General features: G+C 39.5%; 1 protein-coding gene across 1 annotated transcript in view; it reads right to left on the reverse strand.

The window, feature by feature from the left end:
• The window catches only part of epha8 (eph receptor A8), a 100,067-nt gene that overhangs the window by 32,500 nt on the left and 44,001 nt on the right, over positions 1-23,566 (reverse strand). The window contains exons 3-6 of the mRNA XM_041033426.1: positions 21,492-21,545; positions 20,947-21,090; positions 20,209-20,358; positions 14,933-15,244 (exon numbers count right to left, since the gene is read on the reverse strand). Of these exons, the coding sequence (XP_040889360.1) occupies positions 14,933-15,244; positions 20,209-20,358; positions 20,947-21,090; positions 21,492-21,527 (642 nt within the window). The 5' untranslated portion in view covers positions 21,528-21,545. The remainder of the gene's footprint in view (positions 1-14,932; positions 15,245-20,208; positions 20,359-20,946; positions 21,091-21,491; positions 21,546-23,566) is intronic.

Below are 23,566 nucleotides of genomic sequence, written 5' to 3' on the forward strand. Positions count from 1 at the left end.
CAGTACATGAGAATTGTGTTTTTGTTTGGGTCTCACAGATGCAGACATTCGTGGGTATGATATGCTATATTTCATAGCAGAATTGATTCCTGTAGCAGACAGCGTTTCTGTCTGCCTGGAGAACCTGTCAGTCCATATACATTCCTGCCTCTCCTTGCCTCTCTGTTGGCCTCCCTGCTGGGTTCAAATCAATTCCATCAATGAAGCCATCACAAAGGGAACATTATCGCAGTGTTTTCCTGTGAAAAAGGCCTGGTAATTACAAATCAAACGAGACAAATACATCCCGGTTAATGAGCGTTAAACGGATGTTAATTATCCGATTGAATGGCTGTCACCATTAAACTGTGCCTGATGGAGGGAGTGGGAGGAGGTGGAGAGGAGGGGAGGAGAGCAGGGGAGAGGGTCGGGAAGGGGAAGGGTAGCTCAAAAAAAGACGTGCATTCTGAAAGGCATATTAACAACAGATTGAGAAGATCAGACAGTGTGAAGCGTGTGTGTCGGAAATACGAGCGAGAGGGGAAAGGCGTGGGGAGAAGCGGGGGGAGGGAAGGGGCGGGGGAGGAAGGGAGTTAGGCTAAACTTTTCACTTTTTCCAACACTGGCAATTGCTGTGATGCATCAGAGGGGAAACTAATCAACTGTTTTTGATTATTTATATATTTGAACAGGACAAAGTGTGCTGAGGAGAGAGCTGAACAGAGGCAGGAGTCACACTGCGCTAATATGGTCACAGCCAGTCTACCAGGAAGCTCCAGTCACAACATATCAGTCCAAGAGGGATCAAAAAAAAAAAGAAAGAAAAGAAAAAGTTCTCACACTTAACATTCAAAACAAGGTACAAGTCCCGTCTGATTTATCAAACATCTCACATAACAAAGAAGGAGTCTACAAGTGGATTAGAAAGCACAGACAGACCAACTGTGGAACTCGTGCTTTCAGATGAATTTCTGTGTGTGTTTGTACAGAAGTTTGGTCAAACAATAAAACAATTATTCCTCACAGGATCGTATAAAATTCCCCTCATGAAAGAAGGATGCGCATCGCCGAGACGAAATACACAGATGAAGGGAAGACACTGAGAGCTGAGCACAGCTTCAACAAAAAGAAGCTCAATCAAAACTGTTCAGCAACACCTTGAATGCTCTGATTAACCTTTGATTCCTCTAACTGTGGCCTGCAATTTAGCTAAACTACACAAGTATTTCACTGCTCTGGGTCTATTGTTTGTCGAGGTCAAAAGGACAAACAAGTTCCATGTTTTTGCTTTTGCACAAACACTTCTCCTTCAGCTAAATTTCTCACCACATAAATCAGCTGTTTTTTTTGTTTTGTTTTTGTTTTTTTTTGTTTTTTCCCATATCACAAAAACAAACAGGGCTCAATCAGGAGACTACTCTGAAATCTAAAGTTATGATTTGATCTAATGATGCTGGATAAAAAATAACATGACCCCAGCATTAATCCTGACATCAAAGGAATGTTTTATTTTGGTCTTTTTTTTCAAGTTTTCAAGTTTTTTGGCAAGTCCTCCAAGTCCTCCAATTTAAAGATTACAAGAGGAAATTTGAGTCTAAGTTTTCTACATATTAATGATCATTTTAATTTTAGGTGATAATTTCAAAATTTACTAAATAAATGAGAGCACTGCTGCACTGTTCAGAAGTGTTGGTTAACCATACATGAATTCCTTTCAAATTTTTAAATACAAAAACAAGAACAAGAAATTACAGAAAGCTTTTAATGGAAGCTCACAACAAGTTTCCAAACACATACATTCCCAGATGTTCTTCTAACGTTAATGTGGATTACCAATTGTGAAAAGTGGGTAAACGTCCCCAACGGTCCCAGACATTCAGGGGGATCTCAAAGCTCATCATTTTGTGCTGCTTTGACTAACTGCAGATTTGTTTGGTATTGTATGTACCACTGAAGAACTATATCAAACTAGTTGTTGCTGATGCGTGTTATTCCTCTGTGATGTGGAGCTCCACTGTTGTCCAAAATTTTTAAAAACACATCAATGTACCACACTGGGCGATATGTTCCTACATTACCATGAACACACGCACACACACACACACTGTACATACACTGTCCTGCTGCTGGAAACACTCTCTGCAGCACCAAATGTGTTGTAGTCCACACCTGAATAATAATTCCAAACAAATTCTCTATTTCCTCCTGCCTGAGTAACATTTGATAAAGACTACAGAGACCAGCTGTTTGAGGAAATTACTCATGCTTTTTTTTTTTTTTTTTAAAAAGAGGAATATAGTTGTGACCCATTTTTGATGATTTACATCTTCAGTAGGAGTGGATGTGCTTGGGGCTGTGGGCCACACACAGGGTAGGGAAGTCTGAATATTGAGAGACAGACATTCTTGGTTTTTAGTCCTTTCATATGATTTCTTTTTTTTTTGACAACAACAAAATACTAAATCTATAATGTTGCCAGCCTTTTCCTTTCAAGACAACAATACATACAGGTATAGGGACGGGCCACCAGGCCCCGCCCCCCCCCCCTCTCAATTTTCTCCCCAGGCCTTTAGCAGGAGAAGCATCTGATAAATACCAGTGTAGTGCTTTGACAACTCTAATTTAGGCACATTTTAGTTAGTTAAACAGCAAGTGGAGCATGTCCAGGATAAAGAATTTGACTTCTTGGCTGGTGTGGAAATGATATTATTATGATTCATATGACATTTTACCAGAATGTTTTAGAGCGTGAGAACTGAAGGACAGCTTACATAACAGAAACCATTTCTATAGTCTCAGTTACATTTATGCAAGCAATCAACCCACTTTGATGGAAGTCTCTCTAACAACAATGCCACAAACTGATCCCGCTATTTGAAATGCCAACATCATTACAATTCATGACACACACACATATACACACATACATTCAACCATCCCCATCCATACAAACTGTGCTCTGTTCAGCGGAGGCCTGCAAGAGGGAGAAGTAAATGACAGCGCCCTGTGTGCACATCAGTTTAACTCAACAAGAAGTCAGGGCAGAAAATCATTTGAAGAAGTCCCGCAGTCCCTTCAGACGGAGGCTGCCAGCTTCTCAGTGATCTGCCATCATGTTGCCTGTCTCTTTACTGTCAGCAATAATAGCTGCTAGATACTGGACTGGGACATGGGTGGCTACTGCTGGCCAGAGGTGGCACACACTCAATCAATAATTTACCCAGCAGCTCTCGGCCTTTTGTGTGTGTGTTTTCTGTCCTGAATTATGCATTCATATGGGCTGCACATAAGAGGATTTGTTTGTGAGAGTGTGTCTTTGTGTAGCTGGTAACATGGGTATGCAAGCGTGTGCACGAGTGTGAGCCTGTGTGTGTGTGTGTGTGTGTGTGTGTGTGTGTGTGTGTGTGTGTGTGTGTGTGTGTGTGTGTGTGTGTGTGTGTTAGCAAAGTTGCTTTGTGTACTGATGTGTAGCCCTCTGCACCTGCTGTGGAGATAGGGCTTCGGCCAATCACAACAAAGATTGGAGGGAAGTTTGAGTGACACAACAGTGCTGTGTCTGGCTGAGATATGATTCATTCTGTTATCACTCTCTCTCTCTCTCTCTCTCTCTCTCTCTCTCTCTCTCTCTCTCTCCTTTCTTACTCACACACACATGCGTGTGCACACAAATACACACACACACACACACACACACACAGAGTCTTGATGGCTTAACAGTTTAATAATACCATCTCTTCTCATCCTCTGTTTCTTTTTCTGTTTCCTCTTTCCTTTCCTTGTCTACTCTCATGTCTCACCTCCTTCTCTTTCCTTTCATTATTTCCTCCTCTGCTTCCCTCTCCACTTTCTTTTTCACCCTCTTTACCCTCCTCTCCTCTTCTCATCTCCTCTTCTCTGTCCTTGCTTCCTTTTCCTTCCCTCTTTCCTTCCTGAGTTTACTCTCCTCCTTCTTCCTTTTCTCCTCTCCTCTCTTCTGTCCGCCTCTCCTGACTGACCAATCAAAACCCTCTGTCATCCACCAACAAGGACCAACCAGACACACACAAAAAAAACTAATTAGTCTTGGCGCGGCAACAACAAATCCCTTAGCACTGATGCCCACACACTCTAACAAACAGACTGTACACTGCCTACACGTTTTATGAGACCCACACATTTGGACACACACACACATTTGCGCATTAACACACATGATCCCACTGCCTCGTTTCCCAATGCACAGCAAGCAGCCACAGCAGCTGTGACGGCTGTTGTTTTGTGCTTTTGTAAAGTTTTTGTTTAGCCGTAGCAGCATTGTCGACGTAGCTCTGTGGTAATAACTGAATCATGAATGTTTGTGTGTGCACAGTTTGGACATGATGGGTTTTTATAAGCTTGTGAGGAAACCGTCCAGGGTTATTATGAAGTTGAATATCCTAATTCAGCGTATTGAGAAATTTCAATTAGCAGCTTGTTATGCCCTGATATTTTCCTGCGCTGTATTTGTCTGAAAATTCAGTCTGATGGGTCGTATCTGAGGGTAGGGACAAACGACCCAGAGTGTGCAACAAAATTGAGCACACACCTGTGAAATCACTAAAACGTTAAATAATTCTAAACTGTAACATCTAACAATAGCTGTGTTATTTGAAGTCAAAGTGAAGGTGAATTGTCTTCATGTGTAATTCACCACAAACAGGCGACACCAGTCACCCCTGCAATAAAAGTCAATTCACTGTGATCACTGCAGTGAAGGTGATTACAGCTGTGATTTCCAGTTCAGGATAAAAGCAGGAACAATGTTACATAATGACCAGTGAACAACACAGCCTCCTCACTTTTGTCCTGGGTTGTATCTAATGCAGCGCGGCTCCACTTGGTCAGGAGCCGCCTGAATAAGAAAGAAACCAGATTGTGAGACTTCATGAAGATGGGTGAGAGTACAAGAGCATCAGCAGGCGACGGGACATGAGCTGAAACACAGCAAGTACAGGAAGAACCACACTATCAATAACAGAGGGAGCAGTGGCCGTCATCATCAAATGACGCCACACACACACAATTCACAGTTTATCCAACGTTTCACTGAAAATCAATTAAGTTCTTCTGACTTGGCACAAACATTATGTGTGGAAATGAATGTTTCAGTGTCTGATCAGGCAATGAGAAGGACACTGCATGATGTCAACCCCCACGCACGGTGTCCAAGAAGATCCTTACTCACAAAGTGACAAAAACTACAAGACAAAACTTTGCCTGATCAGATGCCTGATGAACGCTGGCAGCACATTCTTTGATGATTCTTTGAAGAATGGTCTCTCACTAAAGAAGTGTGTACTGACTTTTGTTGTAGTTGGTTCTTAAAAATGGACCTTTAATTACAGTTTTAAAAGGACATTATTAACATAATTAACATTTTAGAGAAACTGGCCAGGTTGGTTGTTGAGGTTGGAGAACTTGACTGGTGAGGATGAGGAAATATGCAGCACACAAGGAAAAAAAAAACAAAAAACAAAATCACTTTGTTTGGAGGGTAAATCTGAGTGGCTGATCTGAGGTTTGTTTAAAACATGCCTGATGTTTTGAGTATTTTGTCCCTGTAGACATCTGTTTAGTTAATGTATGTCCCTGCATTACCACATGATGTCAGAAATGAACTTGGTGAGCACCGTGTTTTCATAAAATAAGATCCACCTTGCAATAAATTTACCTTCCTCAGGGTTCAAATAAAGTTGAGACAAATCTCTGGTGAAATGGCGTTAGAGGATTCAAATCTGCGTGTGTGTCCCTCTACGTGAAGTCACATGTTTGTGCGAATGTGTGTGTGCGCTCAGACCGGGCAGCTTTCCCTCCCTCAGGCTGTGAGTGTGGGTGTGTTTCTGGAGCCTCTGTGTCATTTGCCTCCAAACAGTAACAATGTTGTTGATCAGCAGTTGTTTACAAACCGCCAGGAGGATGGAACTAATTTGATCACTCACTATTCCCCCGTCTCTCCCTCTCTGGAGACCATTTCAATTTGAGCTCCTTATACGTTCTCGATAGCGGCCCGCCACAAGTTGATTCTGACAGCAATTATGAATATTGTGTTCCACTCAAGTGGTCGTGAGCCGGGGAATAATGAAGTTCTCACCAAATCATCTGTTCCCGAAATCACTTAACTGCATCTTCATTAGGAACTAGGAAATCATGGCGGGATTCGCCTGAAAGACGCCGGAGCTACACGGCAATGAATACATGCCAAAGAATTCAATTCACGGGTTTAATTTCACCTTAAACTCCCGAACCAAACCTAAATCACAGCTGTCTGTAAAGGTTCATGATGATGATGGTTTGCATCGCAATACTTTTTATTATAGTTATTATTATTGTTTTTTTTTTTTTTGTGCTAACACGTGACACAGCATTTGACTTGTCAGGACTGAAGCCTCTAAAACAGCACTTTCTCTTCACATCTCACCAATGATTATTTTGAATGTCCACTTCATTTCTTCTCCTAGTCTTTAAATGACAGTTTAATTACTTTCATCTTACATTTTACCCGACGGCTGACCAGATTTCAGCGCTTATTCATTAAATGACACGTCCATTGCTTTTGTGGCTCAGGCGTCGGCCGACATTTCAACTTTCTATTACCTCCTACCCTTCGCATGTAGTCCAACGACTTTCACTGTTTATATACAGACTGACAACTCAACTGCTCTCAGCACCCGCTCATCAGATAATGAGATGTTAATTAATCTACGGCAAGTCACAAAAATGTTGATGCTGAACGTGTCAGTAACATGTAACATCTGATCTTGCAGCATAAAATCTACTTGAAGTGATGACAGCATTGCCAAGCTCTTTTAATAGTTAGACCCTCACAGCACTTGGATAAAGTTAGGGGAAAAATAGTGGTTTTGTTTTAATACAGAATCCATTAAGGGTAACTTTAGACACAGCGCATTTATTTACATTTAACCAAAACTACAAGCTTTTCCTAAACTTAACCAAAGTCCTTTTGTTGCCTAAACCACACACAGAGCTGTGGATGTGAATCCTGGTCTGTGCTGCTCATGTGCTTTTTACACCCACCATCCATTCCAGCCACCTCCCGGTGACTCGGGGGAAAAACGTTACCTCTGTACATAATTCAACCAGCGATAGCTGAGAAAACAATTTAATAACATTTATAAACATTTGAATCTGTTTACATACAATTTTCAGTATAATCTAGCACATTTCATTTTTTTTGTTTTCAAAAGAATTCATTTTTTTCTAGATGGTCCATCTATCAGCTGAACTGATGTTTTTAGTGTATAAAATGCCTGAAAATAAAGAAAAATACTCATAACTATTTCCCACAGGCCCGGTGATTTCTATCATTTTTTACAGTCCAACTTATCAATTTCCAATCATACGAAGTAGAGAAAAGCAGCAAATACAAGGGGATGTTTTGCATTTTCCTCGAAAAATTACTACAATTAATGGAATATAGTTGTCAATTAATTTTCTGTTAACTGACTAATTTAACATTTCAGCAGTAATTGAGATGTTCTGGTTATATAAGATATTAGCTATTTCAATGAAGAATGTAATTCATCTTATAATTTACAATCAACCTAACAGAATAATTAAAAGACAGTAAAATAATTTTTTTTAAAAATAAAAAATTTCCAGAACATTTTTTTTTCTGTTTTCAGGAAGAGGTCTTCATTTTTTTCAACTATTAATTATGGTTGAAAATATTTAATAAAAATAACAACACTGGTCAGATCATTAATCATATAGTAAATAAGGGAGCTATTACAATGCTCTAACCCCCTTTTCCACAGCTGAGTGTCAGATATTTTCACCTGTCTGGACCTCAGGGACCCGGGGCCAATGAGGCTGCTTCACCCTGTCAGAAACCACCACCACAGCTCTGTCTCTGGAGTTTCAATGAACTGTGTGTGTGTGTGTGTGTGTGTGTGTGTGTGTGTGTGTGTGTGTGTGTGTGTGTGTTTGCGTATGTGTGTGTGTGTCCACCTCTGCATATGTGCATCATATGTTCAAAGTGGAAAATATCAAAAGTGAGGAGGAGTGACAGCAGAGAGGGGGGAGGTGCTGATAGGTCAGAAGAAGGACAAAGCCCTCAGCTCTTCTAGGTGTGTCTGTGTGTGTGATGAAATAAATATATAATAGAGGAATATTAAATCCTCCTTGTCGCCTGCTGCTGTCTTCCTCTGATATTTCTCCACGGTGCCAAATTGACAGATAACGATCACATTATGAGGCAGAGTGTCACACCTTCTCTGCTCTGAAGTTGCACTTCTCTCAGTTTTTCATAATCTCTTTCTCTCCCTCTTTGTATTTTTGTACTTTCATTTCACTTCTTTCTCTTTTTCTGTTCACCTCTCCCTTTATTCATGCTACTTTCTCTCTCCCTCTCTTCTCCTCCACTCTTTAAGCCTCGCTCCTCCTGTCTGACTGACAGCGAGGAGAGCTTGCTGACAGGAGAGTCAAAAGGCTCCGAACAATCCCGCACTCCCTCAGTGACTGGAGGAGCCAATAACTGTTGTCTGCTTAAGGAGAGGTGACGAATTACAAGACTTACCAGGATCGTACACACACACACACGGTTTGATCACACACATCATTTGAAGGCTAAAACACAGCGACTGTGTCTAGAGCTGCACTTCATTCTTAAATGAGTAGGTTTTGATTATGATCTGAGAATGACACCTACACAAATGCTGTCAATTCAAAATGTATCCAGAATGAATTGGGAATTACAATGAAAATTGCAAAACCTGTCACAGTTCTTGTTTTACCCTGATGTAATACATGGCAATGGAACTGAATAATTATAATTAATTTTTTTTTTTCCAGAAAGAAAAATATTCATACTAATGTTGTGATAATTTCATCTATATTGCTCGGTGTTGAAGGAAGTATTAGATACTTTAAGTGAAAGTACCACACTGTGAAAAATACTCTATTGCAAGTAAAAGTACTGCATTGAAAATGCTGTAAAAGTATATTCAGGAAAAGGTAGTTAGTACTGATTATTCCTCATGCATTCATTTTCCTGTTGCAACTGGTTGCAGTGGAGCTGATTTCAAACTTTTGCAGAGGACTGCAACTGATGATTATTTTCATCATGGATTAATCTGCTGATTTTTCTCTTGATTAATCCATTGGTTTTGTGATTTTTAAATCATTCGAAAATGATGAAATGATTAATTAACCAGAGCCAACACCTTCAAATTGTTTGTTTTGTCCCACCAGTAGTTAAATCTCAAAATGGTTCAGGTTACTGCACTTTAGAACAAGGACACACAGCGAATCCTCACTTGCTGGAACCATGAAATGAAATATTTGGTCTTGAAAAATTACTCTAACCTAAACTGTTCTTGACACAAAAACAGTTTTCATTTTCTGTATATCAACAAATCATTTTATCTCTTAATTTTATATACTGATGGGGAGCTTCTTAAATAAAGTATTCATGCTATAAACTGTTCTATTTTTTGCTATGTGTGTAAAATCTTAACTACTAAAATCGTAACTACAGCTGATAAATGCCATTGAGTAAACAGTTATTTCTTTAATACATCTCTTTTAAATGTAGAGGAATACAAAGAAGAAGTAGCATGAAATGAAAACACTGCAGTAAAGTACCTCATATTTGTACCAAAGCACAAAAGTTGAGTAAATGTACCTATTTACATTCTACCCTGGGCCTAATGCAGTGGCATCCAAAACTACCATAACCCTGGATTTAAATAAAAAATACTCCAGTCAAAATACTATGAATCATAATCCTTTCAGATCCAAATGATATTAGACACTACAAATAACCTTTCTTTTGTACAGCTGACTCTGACTGACATAGCAATTTCCTCAATTTCATTATTTGCTCCGGTCATGATTTTATCTTTACAAAGGGATCAAACAAATCTGAAGGCCATTATAATCTATGATGATAAACACATGGAGCTACCAAAGATGCTATTGTAAGCAGTACAGCATAGGGAAAAAAAAGCTTTAAAAAGCAGGTTGGATTAAACCAGTTCAGACTTTTATTTAAAATAAATAAATTAAAAAATTAAAAAGTGCAGCAATTAGTTATTAGCATATTATCTCCTCATTGTTAATGCATGATCAATAGTTTAATTAGTTTTGCCTGATACTGTTTTGGTTTTCCAACTGTAAAAAAAAAAAGAAAAGAAAAAAGAGTGTGTGGATGTGGATACTGACTAAAATGAAAGTATTTGTGCTTTTTTGGAATAGATAAATACTACAGGCTAAAATCTTACATTTAAAACAACAGATGAGCACATTTATTAATACTGCTTGACTGACATAATTTGGCAAGTGACCTTTTTCTTATCTGTCCACATTCACTTATAAAATTCTTCTCAGTTTTCTCCACAGTCTACACCACTTCCACACCACTAGTTAGCCGAGTATTTGGTTAATTTCATAAATAGTTCTGGTTTAAAGAAACAGCTTTAATTCCTCGAGTCTCACTGACCAGGATGTTTCACATTCAAACATTTTTTAAACCCATTTTATCTGCATTTTAAAGGCCCTGAAATTCCATTTTCTCAGTGTGATACAGTCTCACGTAAACACAAACATCTGTGGTTACATACATTTTGCGGAAGAGAGTTTTTAAAAATGTTTTCTTTGAGCTTGTTTTTCGGTGGACGTGGCTCAGCTGGAAAACGCGTATGTCTGTGCACCAGTAAAAATGTGATGATTGTTGTGAGGGTTGATTACTTATGTTGCCAGGCCACTGACAAACAAATCTGATCAAACTACTGTCACACAGTCTTTTAAGATTATATTAAGATTATACTACGAATATTTATTTATGAAGTTCAGTTTTGATTGATATTTTATGACACAAAACATAAAATATTTGATGTGATGGTGCAGCATAAAAATCATAGAGTCTTTGAATATTTTACTCACTGCAAACTTACTGTACAGCTTCAGTGAAGAGGCGATACAGAAAATATCTGTGAAACTGTCACAGTGTGGAAAGATGATTTAAATCTGATTCAGGGTGAAGTGGTTTTTAATGTAGTTACTTCCATTAAATGTTTGAATTTTTATTCTAGTAGCTGGATTATGTTATTTCCTACACACTGAGTCATAAATCACATGAAGGCACAGTGCAGTTCACAGAGGAGGAAGACAGGCTGTGGTCCATTGACTGAGCAAAGGAGTGAGCTAACCCACATGTATGAGTACTCTGTGTGTGTGTGTGTGTGTGTGTGTGTGTGTGTGTGTGTGTGTGTGTGTGTGTGTGTGTGCGTGTGCGTGTGCGTGTGTGTGTGTGTCAGGCTTGGATGGGCTGGCTGAGCTGAGTCGATGTGACCAGCCTAAGTATGTGTGTCTCATATCAGTGTGTCCTCGATCGCTCTCACTGTATGGGGCACTTTAGTCCATTCTTCAGTGGCACCGGGAGGCATGCAGACGCAGACACACACAGACACACCCACACACTCTCATACACACATATATACAGTACACACCTGCACACATGTATGCACAGCTACACACACACACACAGACTCAATGTTTTGATGTAAACTCAAGTGGACGAGAGGTCCAGTCAGCCACTCCACCAGAGTCTTTCTCTCTCTATCCTCTTCTCTTTTTCCCTTCGTTTTTCATTGCTTCCCTCCCTGTGACACTTTTAACGGCATGTCACGCAACCCTGTGCTCACACACACACACACACGTGCACACACACACATCCTCACACTCATACACCATGTCGTGCTCTCAGCCAAAGCTCTGCACCTTTGTCAGGGGAAAACCACTTAAGCACGCTCATATACACACACATATTCACGCACATTCATGTCTGATTTTTTATTTTTTTTCCTCTGCACACACAAGTCTTCACCACTTAAGTCGCCTTCCTTTCACCATCTCGTGCCCACCCCTCCTCTCTGTGTCTTGTCTGGCTTCATGTGTGCGTGACTGTGGCTGGCTTTGGCGAGGGTGAATTAGCACAGCGACCCAGTTTGGTGCAAGAAGAGACAAGACGTCAGCGGAGGATATAGTGAAGAGCTGTTTCTTTATTTTCCTTCCACTGCAAATTCACTTTCTGCTCTGGCTGCGGTGATGTAATAGTAAATAAAATACAGGGCAGAAACATCACCTCCTGCTGAGAATTATCTTATAGCAAATTGCTTCTATTTTCAGACGCTTTCATGATTTGCTTTCCCTTAAAGACATTATCTCAATGACCTCAGGTAACTTACATCATTGAAATCAGCCTTAAAATGTGGTCAAAACGTGGATAAAACCAGTTCAGTAGAACAAAATGTTACTCTAGGTGATTTTTTTCCTTGCGCCCTTTCCTCTGCTTTCTTTACTGCCTCTGTTTTGCATTTCTTTGCTGATGCTAATTGCCTGCGGCTAATTATAGAAAGTCTGTAAGTGGCCCTCTGAACTGGACACACACACTCACAAACAGATACACACACACACACAGTCCGCTTCCTACACTTTTAAACACATTCTGACAAGGAGCTCTCACTGTCGAAGCAAGAGGGTGTTTGGTGCTGGCCTCAGATTGGTAAAACGCAAAAGAGATTTGTGAGTGTGTGTGTGTAGTTGTTGGGGGGAGGAGGAGGAGCAGGGGGAGGGGGGGCGCAAGCAAACCGGTGTTGCGTGTCTAGTTCGGCTCGTTTAGCTGACAAACTGCTTTTAGCGTTTAATTATCCATTGCTCTGTGATTAATAGGTTTTAATTACTGTAACCCATGGCAACCTGAAATATGCACAGGTCTCCGAATGAGGTCAGCTTATCAAAACCCCATGAAAAAATCAAAAAAGGCAAAAACAAACAGAATGTGGTATTTAAAAAAACGAAAGAGAAAGAGAGGATCAAGAACCTTTGCATCTGAAATGTCTCACTTATTATTCATCATGTGAGGCTGAATGAGAGAAGAAACTGGAGCTCCGACAGACACACAGCTATTTTCTCAGTATTTACCTACTTGAGAAAAATATTAGACCTCAGAACAGCTTTTGACCAGACCTTGAACTTCTTCGCTCCATTTATTTATTTATTTATTCATTTTTTTCGTGATCCACAGGCAAAGCTTCAAACAGACTTTTTGATTCAGTAGAAAGGTTAGAGCTTTTCCAAATTCATGCGTCGTGTCGAAGGCTTTTTTCATTCTGGAGACATTTCTGCTGATGCTCTGAGCTCAGAGGAAACTTTCACATAGTCAAATAAATGAGCAGCTCTGATGCTTACATGATCATTTTTCTACTGAGAAAAGAGGTTTGATGGAAATTCACCAAATCTGCCAGAATGGAACCAGTTTAAGCTGTATCACACTGTTGTTTTGGTCCCGTTCAAAAAATCAAAATCATACATTATTGCTTTTGGTTCTGGTTCACTTTTGGATCCTGTTTTTATAATGTTGTGATTACCTGCACAAGCAGGTCTCCGACAGTTTTCGTCGTAAAAATGCAAAAATGTAAAAAAATTTAATAAAAATAAATTTCTCCTTCATTTCCTAAAACTCCTGTAGCCATCTGAAGGCAGCAGGATGCATATTGTATCCTGATAAATCTGCAGCCTCCAAACTGAGAAATGCCAGGTCAGGGCGCAGTGCCTTTACACACGGCCGTCCATTGTGTGTCCCGTGATTAAATCACATGCAAATGACACCAGGCTGCTACAAACCACACATACACACCTCTACACACATCATCATTCTTGAAATTCACTGTGAAACAGATACTGTTGTGTCGAATTTGAAGACGTAATGTAACCATTTACAACATGAGATAGAATAGAATTAAGACTGAAAAGGCACCTGATGGATGTGATCATATAAACGGATTCATCAAACTATTTTCTAAATAATTAAATTATTATAATAAATTACACTCTGCCGTTCTGCCAGACAACAGTATGATTTCCTGAAAAAGCCTCTTTCCAAGCGTTGAACTGTTGTAGTCATACTTTACTATAATTCCTTCAGCTGTTTCAGAGCAACGAGACCAGTGATAGGAAGTGGAAGATACCCACTTGATTTGTATAACTCAGACTGTGGATTTTGGCCATTATCACTTACAAAATTGCCTTTAGTTTGTGGCCAGTATAGACAGGAAGAACAACTGCTGTGCAGCAACCGATAATTAACATCTTAGTACTGTTATAAGATAGACCTGTGTCTACGCTGTGACCCTATCCTTTAAACATATTTACTGTTTTACAGAACTGCTGGCAGCACAAAAAAAAAAAAAAAAAACCCTGTCCAAATACAGAAAGCAAACAGTAAACTGTTGTTTTATAATCCACTAGGTTTTAGAGCACCAGATCTCAGCTGAAGTTTTCTCCCCTCTACCTCTCTCCCGTGAGTTTACACTGCTGCTCTCATCTCTGGAACACCAGACAATTTGTGTTCAGCTGTGTTTAAGGTCTGTCCCCAGCTTTAGTCGAGACTGCAACTGGACCTTAACTGTCATTACTGTCGACACTCTACAGTTCACTCAATTTTTACAGTGAAACTGCCAAAAAAAAAAGAGAAATACACAAGGAGCAAGACACAAGGAGCAGGACACAAGCACAGAATGCGTCTATTTCTCTAAATTCTTTCTCACTTACATACTGCACATGTGAAGGTTAATAAATGATCTTCCATAATTTTATAGATCACTTAAAGAGATCACACTGGAAATCACCTCTTTGTCAGTTCCCACAATCTGTATGTGGACAGAGAGCATTTAATTGCTGTTTAGCTTTTGAATTCAAATTAAGGACACATATCCTGAGGTTAGTCCTCTTTACTTTCAAAACTACAAAGCCATGGAACCAGATTTCTCTGTGTGAGTTTTTTGGTTTGCACCAGAGCTCCAATTACAGCTTTTGCACAACCTAAGGAAACTGACTGCAACAGCCAAAGGCACCGGAGTTCTTTTGAACAACACCAAACAGGTTAAGTATGAAAGTACTCTGTTAACTTACCCACGCAGGAGTCTCTGTGCTCTTCGAATCCAGCTGAGCACACACACCTCCCAATGGGAACCAGCCACTCTCCCTCGGCGCTGCAGTACATCTTGGGCGTGTCCCTCTCCTCAGCATGATCCACACACTGACCCCTGACCTCCACCAGAGAGGACGAGTCGGCACCCGTCACCACATCGGTGAACACGGCCAGGTTGCGGCTCACACCCACACAGCGTTTATAGTACACCCGCACCGAGGTGAGGGCGATGCAGGCACCTATGTCCTGGAAGGCCAGGTAAAAGCCTCGTTTGTTCAGGGGGCCCACGCCTCGCACCTGTGGGGAGAGACGAGCAGTTTACACTTCATCTCACACATTTCAGGTCATCATGGGAGAGTTAATTTAACAACAACAAATATTACATACAGAAGGATATATCGCACACGTGCATGTACACACTGAGCCTGTATATGTGCCTCTTTGTTTTGAGTGTTTACAGTCTTTACTGTAACTGGAACAGCATCCAGCTGGATGTGACAACAAGGTGAAGCATGAAGCCAAAGAACAAGGAACAAGATCACTGTCTTTACAAAAATGAACGAAATCATTAAAGGCTGTATTTGTGTGCCAGCAGTAGTACAAACAAAGACACACTGCAAATTTCATTGGGTGGTTGTCTAGATTTTTGGCTCCAACAGTTGCTCTGCAATGAGGTGGGGTTGAGTGGCACAGTTGTGGGTCTCTTTATGTAGTTTAAATGATGCAGCGGGATTTTGCTTTGGCATGAAATTACGCTTGTGCACAGTTGAAGGAAAATGGTATCCTGATGCAGTGGTTCTCAGCCCAGTCCTATAACATTATCAGACTCACAGCAGAGATATTGTCTTCTTTATTTCAAACATTCTTCCTACTCTTGAAAACCTGGTCCTGACAATGCAGGTACTGACGGTGGTCAAGGATTAGGGTGTGTTGTGCTAGTAGTGGCTAATGTAGCCTGGAGCTGTTGAGCACAGATGAGGAGTGAGCTACAGAGGTCCGGTCTATTCACTTCTTTCTAACCCTTTTTTAACTGTTTAAACGTGTAGTCTTCAATCCCAACCGATACTCACTCAGACGATAACACTTGAGGTAATTTATCAGACTACACACCTCCCTCTGGAGTCACAAAAGACTTTATACAACAGAATACATGGATGTATTGCAAATTTATGAAACCTCCCTAAGACTTATAAGACAGCATACTAGAGTTTGGAAAGTCCCGTCACTTTTTCATAGTGAAAACTCAAACGGTTGCTAAACAAAATAGGTGGAACGGTGTGAACAAAACCTTAATTTAATCTCTGACTGGTGCTGGGTGTTGTGCTTTGACAGCAGTCATTAATCAACTGCTCCACTTCGAACAACAACTTGTGAACATGTGCTTTTTTTTTTTTTATAAAATATCACATCACAGTTGACTATCTTGTTAACACCCGGGAACTGACTCAACACATTGTTTTCAAAGTTTGTTGTAGAAGCTGAATCAGAAAATATAAGAACACCTTTTTTGGGTATTAAGACTCACAAACATCCAATAGGGTCATGGCTAAGAGTAGGAAACAGTGTAGTTGTTTTTAACTGAATTTAAAACAACTAACTTTATATATAAAAATGGGGTGATATGTCTTGATTTATAGCAAATTTGTGTGCAAATGCTTTGTCTATGAATGTGTATACAGCAGATTTTGTAATTGATAGCCACAACATTAAAGCTCTTTATTGTGCTGTATTTTGTTTTATAATATGTCAACGAATTACTAGATATTAAACTTGAAGGAAAAGCTGTCAAAAAAAACCAAAAAAAAAACTAAGACAGGACACAGCCAGCTGACAGTATTACAGATGAGGAAATATTGTTAGGTTTTTTTAGCTCCTTTTTTGTTTCAGCCAATATCTAACGTTAAGAACTAAGCATGTTACTTTCACAGATTTTGTTACCATCCCAGACAAAATCACACTAAACTAAGCTGATGAAACTAACTACCAACTAAAGGCCTGGTCACGCCAGGAAGTTGTACAGCAAAATTAATGTGCGAGTCTTTTCACTGGGTCAGTTGGTGAACTGCTGGCAAGCTAAGTGTTAACTCACCAGCCATCTGGTCTACTGCTTGTCAGTCACAATTGCTCCAGAAGCTTGTCTCTATTTTCTCTCCACTGTTCTGCTTACACCCTGCTGGCATTTTGTTCACTAGACACCATTTCATTCAACAAAGTTACCGATGAGATAAAAAAAAAAAAAAAAAAAAGCTCTCCAAGCTGACCGCTAACTGACCGTTAGCAAGCTTGTTAGTTTCATTAGCTTAGTTTGGTCTCTAACTGAAAAATAAATTCACACAGATTATTCAAAAGATGTCTGTATCATTAACAACTGTCTGCAAATAACTGCATTACTTTTGCAGTGTGGTTCATCCTCCAAAAGAGAAGGTAATATCAAATTGAGGAGTTCAACGCAGCTAATAAACTACAATAACATCCTCCATTTTGGATTCTCCACCTCTCTTTGCCCTCAAAGGTCAGAACTGTAGACATTGCTGGCCACTGGTAGACTTGGAATCACTTTTTAAATGTTGGTGTGACTGAGGCTTAAAGCAAGGTACAAACAAGGTAGCTTCTCCTACTGTAGCTCTATTTTAATGACTAATTCCGTAATTTGTAATGTTAGCCGTGATGATTCAGTTTGTGTTAACATTGTGTTTTCAGCTCTGTCCAATGACATCCCACACATGGCCGAAGCTGACCTTAGCTGATGTTTCTTGGACACTAGTGTTTCGTGTTTTGTATTTCTCCTGCATGCTGATGTACTGATGTATTTTTTCATGCCGTAAAGGAGCAGCGTCTACATGCAGAAACACATTACTACTGCCCAATTAGTAGCTTTGTTTACAAAATGAGATGATGGATTGAATAGATTTTTCACTGTCAAACTGACTCACCAAGCTTCTAGTATTGCAACACTGTGTGCTAATTAGACAGCTAATTATGAGTTTTGTGGCTCTTTCTGTGCTGTTATACAGATGTTTCTGTTGGTATTTCAGGTAAATGACAGAAATTAACCATATGTTGTGTAATCAGAATCAACAGGAAACAGGATTTGTTTTCCTGCACTGCGTGCTAACTTTTTTTTTTCTTCTTAGTTACGGACACACTGCACGGTTTCAATTCTTTTGGTGTAATTTTTCCATACCACCAGCGAAGTAGATGTGAAATATCGCACACACTTGTTAGAAATCCTTGTTTTTAAATGTCACAGTGGTGAAGGTTGCTGAGTGGAAGAATAACAGAGTATCAATGTCTGTTAACTATGTTTATCTACAGTGGAGTAAAGGTACAGCACAGGTGAATATCTCATGACAGGAACTGAATTAAATACCCAGAATCACATAAGCATGTTTATATGTGTGTACATCTGCAGCTGCAAATTTCTGTTTGGGTGCAAGTTGGGCTGAGATTTTCTTTATCAATGGGTTGCATTGCAGTACAGAGAAAACTAGACGATACAAGTAGAATTACAAGTCAGACTGTTATTTTTAATGTTGAGTAGAAAGCCTCTCACTGTTGATGCTTTAAATTGTGATTTATCTTGCATTTCAAGTGTCTGCAGACATTTAGCCATGTATGTTTGAGCAAGAGAAACTGCTGAGCCAGTGAGCTCAGCCAACTGAACTAGAGAAAGTGTGGAGAAGCTACGAAGCAGGTCTTTCCAGGTTCAGCTCAACAACTGAAAAGTTTAAGTTTATTTATTAAATTGAGCGTGCACGTTTTGAGAGCGTGACAGAATTTCAGTAATCCAGTTTTACATTACCTACACCCAAATCAAATCAACACAACAACCTATTATGAATTGCATTACTAGGTCTACAGTTCATGTTGTATGTGTGAGTGAGCCATAGAAACGGGAGTTTTACTCAAAATTCAGCTTCAAAGGATGACGGTGGTGATATTACATTCTTATTGTCATCAAATGTCACCAAGAAAAGACCAAAACTAAAAATATGTTAGTCTGGACTTCTTAAACCCTATCTGTGGCTCTTAGCCCCAAACCCATTATAGAAAACATCTCACAGTTATTTATTTATTTTTGTTTTTTCACAAAGGCTCAGTTGTTTCCTAAAACAACTGGACATTGTACTTTTTTAGTAAATGTTGCTCAAACAGTAGGAAATAGTGCATTTGTTGGGGGACGCTTTTTTTTGTGGTGGATTAATCAATATTTGATGCTTAAGTAAGTATTTACACCAGCAGGGTGATGTATGCTGGACTGAGTCAAAATGAACTACAGTGTGTTAATGTCATCTGATGCAACAGTGTGGCTCACTGATGTGTTTTTTAATAGTTTTTGGACAACAATGGAGCTTTATGGCACAGAGCAATAAGATACATCAGGGTTTGGAGAAACACAAAATACTTGTTAGAAGGGTCATTTCATTGTTGGTTTGGGTATTTTCACGGGATTTGTTGGTAAGAAGAAAAATATATTGAAAAATACCACTAAAGAAGCCGTGCTAATATTACCAATATACACAGTTACAGCTATAACATTAAACATTTATTTGCAGTGCTCTCAATTGTCTTGTTACTTGACTCTAATGGCAGCAAGTAGAATATCTCTGTCAGTTCACAGTTCATTAGGCAAAACACCCTTGTTCTCAACTTGTTTGAAATGTTCTTAAGTTGAACTAATAAATCAAGCACTGAAGACAACAGCCACTGTGAGGCTGTGTATTTGACATCCTGCATAAATGCATGCTTCGGCAGGACAGTAGGAACAAAGGAGAAAAAGATAATGAAAAGAGTATGCAGCGAAACCACTGTACCAACACAACAGATGCCTAATTGAAGGTTTTATGCTTCCTATGGATAACTAAGGATTCATATTTAACAAATATAAGAACACTGAACAATGATTTTTTGTGTCTTTCATATCTTCATCTTTGTAACAATGTAAGACATCAATAAAACTGTAGTTCCAGTACCCAGCATCAAATTTGAAGCTGTTATCAATATCAAAGTATTTCCCATGATACTGATCTGAGCCCTGCTGTTTGTTTTCTTTTACAGATCTGCAGAACTGAGCAGAAAACAGCTTAAGTGACGAGACTGGAAGAGGCTCTCCAGGGCTGTGGATGTTTCCAACTTGTCTTCAACTCCTATGTATGTGTACGTGCTAAGAATCGGAATGAATTTACTACCCAAAGAGAGAAATTGCTTCAAAGAGCCTGGACTGACATTTACTTGCTGTTGTTTAGTGTTGGAGCACATACCTCAGTGTTGAGTTTTAGTCTGCGGACTCCCAGGTCCACACCTGTGAAGCTCTCATCAGCAGCGATGGTGTCAATCTTAATGAACTGGTTCTCCCGTATGGCTGAGCCCACTGCTCTGTCAGACTCGTAGTAGTACAGGTTGAAGGTTTCCTGTAAAACAAACAGGTGTGGTTTGAGCCCTGCATGTGTGTTCATTGCAAAAAGCCTCAGTCAGACTGGATTTATTTCTCTAAGAGAGATGACTGGTCAGTGATTTGAAGTCAGAAATATTTTGCTAATCTAGAAACAAGCTAATATGAAATGTAGCTAATATTAGATACTAAATTAAAGCTATCATGGGAGCCAATTTTTTTTTTTCTTTTTTACATTTCGGCAAACTGGCACCATTAAACATATACCCAAAAAGGTTGGTCAGGTCTATATTTTAGTCAGTAAAATGACCTTTGAGATGCTACAGGTTTTCATTTTCTCAGTTTGTCAAAATGAGCAGTATATCAAACCCCCCAAATGTCACAAAAAGTCGTAAAAAGCAAAAATTGTACTTTCTTAATTATGTTTAAAGGCCATTGTGAAGCACTTTCGGTCCGGGTCTTCAACGTTTAAATAGACTTAATCTCAGATTGTGATTTTTAAATGCTAATCTATATTCTGACAGAATATTTAAGAACCCTTATTCAGCGTTGTCTCTCCCCCTGCCCCCACAGCTTTCGCAGCCTCCCCTCTCTGTCTGAGTGTTACCTTGCAGGTGCCCAGTACTCCAGGCATGCTGTTGCAGTCTCTCAGGGTGAACTTGACCTCGATGTAGATCCTCCGGGCTCCCTCACGAGAGATCCAGCCCGTCCTCAGCCAGTTGTTCTGGCTGGGACTCATCACGTTACAGACCTGATTCAGAGTAACAGTTATAATCAGTGGCAGCAGCAACATCATTAATAAAAACAAAAATTACAGTCATTAAAGATGCATTAAAGACTTTCATTATCCCTTAATCTGATTATTATTTTCTTTATTAACTGACTATTTGGTCAATAAAATGTCACAAAATAGTGAAAAACGACCATCACAGTTCACCAGAGCCTTACAATGGCTTGTTTCTTCCAATCAACAGTCAAAATGCTAAGTTAAATTTACTATCATAGAAATGTAATTAAAGACATATAATTAAAGAGTAAACTGATTGATTATATTAACTACAATACAAAGTACTCCTAGAACCAAAGTGATATATTCCACTGATGTTCAAATAATGATTAAAGATCAACCTCAATGCCCACAATATTACACACCTGGTACGTGTGGATGGGACTGAAGTACTCGTCCATCTCATTAATGGCATCCCACTGTGCAGAGAAAGAGAAAGAGGGAAATGTTCTTGGGTCAGTCACATGTTCACACGTCTCCACGTTTTTTCCGATTCATATGCAGCAAATCATTCAGCTGCTGTCTATATTTCCCACATGAGCATCTGTGCCTATGTGTCTCCCTAACCACATTGGAAGATTATTAGCTTTGACTTCAAATGAAACGTGTGACGAGTCCTGTCACACAGGCAGCAGTCATGTTAGTGTGGCAGGTGTAGCGTATGCTATATTTGAATCTCTCAGAAGACAAAGTGTGGTTTTCCAGATGATTGGGGGGGATTTCAAACCTCATTATCTATATTACTTTCTAGGACAAAAAAAATGTTGAAAATCCACCTTCTTCATAAAAAAAAGTATTTTTAAAGTCTCCATAAACACTGTTAAACTGGGATTCATGCTGGTTTTAAATATGCTGATGTATTCCACTTCTACAGCGAGCAGCGGTTAACACATGCAATCATGTGTCCTACATTTCGGCATGTTGGAATTCATTTAATGCAATTCCAACGGGACACATTTCCCTTTAATGAGATGCCCCTCATGTACGTGATTAGATTTACATTGTTTACTGAATGCCGCTGGCGGCCAATAATAGAATTACGCAGAGGAACAGTAAGTGAAATGTGTTGGTATTTCTAAACGTGTTAATGTGCGTTACCACCTCCCTGCACCAGGAGAAATCACAGGAAACAGTCTGTTCCGCTCCTCGTCTGTGTGCGTTGTGAGGAGATATAAGCTGCACTCCCAGAAACTTCTATCTACACATGCCCAGAAAATACTCAGATTTTATGTAGTAGGATTCACAAGAAGATTAAACTGAAAATTCTGATTTCTTTGAATGCATCATTCGGTATGAATGCAGGAACACTTTTGCAGTGTAGGACAAGATGATTGAAAATAATCTCTTTTCCATGTACAGATCGCAGCTCTGCTCCACAGACAGTCTATTTTTGCTCTGGTGGAACAAAGCAATACAAATGTAAACAAGACATTTACATATGCATGCATTAGCATTTCATTTTGGAAAGATAAATTTGGAACTGTATAGTTAGTTGTCACTTAACGGTCAGAGACTGAATAAACAGTCAAATCTGTCAATTGAAACTCTTCAGACATTTCCCCAAATCAGTGTATAAACAAGTTAAAACACAAATTGGATGCATGTACAGTACATCCATGCTAAATTTGGTTCTTGACCGAGGTTTGGGGTCAGTGCATAGGAAGGTCAACCGTCTAGTCATTTGTAGAATAAAACAGTCAAATGGTCAAATACATTCAGAACCATACACACCTTCCTGACTTCAGATTAGGAGGTCTGTGACCAACCATTTTTATAACATTGCATAACCGACAATCCAACATTCATACTCACTTCACGCCTTGACTGGTCAGTTGTGCAGAGGAACGAGGGATGAGGATGTGAACTTCTTCTACTAGCTTTTTATTTCTTTACACAGCTATTTCTGTCACTGTTCATGTGAACATCCGAGTGCAACACTATGAATGTCATCTGGAAGAGAGTGTCTGAAAATGTGCACCGTTATCCCCAGATTTAAACCTTCACTTGTCTCCCACCTGTCTCTATGATGGCTGCCTTGACACTCCACCTCCACCACCTGTTTGGCCATTCATAACGGCTATAAATACTTTGGATTTCTGAGGTAGCAGGACAAGAGCTTGCATGAATCAGCTCTGTTTGAAGTTATTAATGCTACAGGGATTTCCAGACGACTTATTTGATGTGTTTACTTTCTGTGTTTGAGACTATTTCTGTTGAACTGAAGTTTTTTTTTTGCCATAATAGCAGCTTGGCTCAAGGGCAATGTCTGTCTGTCAGCCTGCCACTTTGATCTAGACTGAAATATCAAAGTCAAACTTTTCAATTTGTCTAGTACTTTGGTCTATTACTTGCTAAATAGCAAATGTTAGCATGCTAACATGCTAAACTAAGACAATGTGGTAAACATACCTGCTCAACATCAGCATGTTAGTACTTGTGA

Source organism: Toxotes jaculatrix, chromosome 3 (genome assembly GCF_017976425.1).
Source record: "Toxotes jaculatrix isolate fToxJac2 chromosome 3, fToxJac2.pri, whole genome shotgun sequence".
NCBI lineage: Eukaryota > Metazoa > Chordata > Actinopteri > Toxotidae > Toxotes > Toxotes jaculatrix.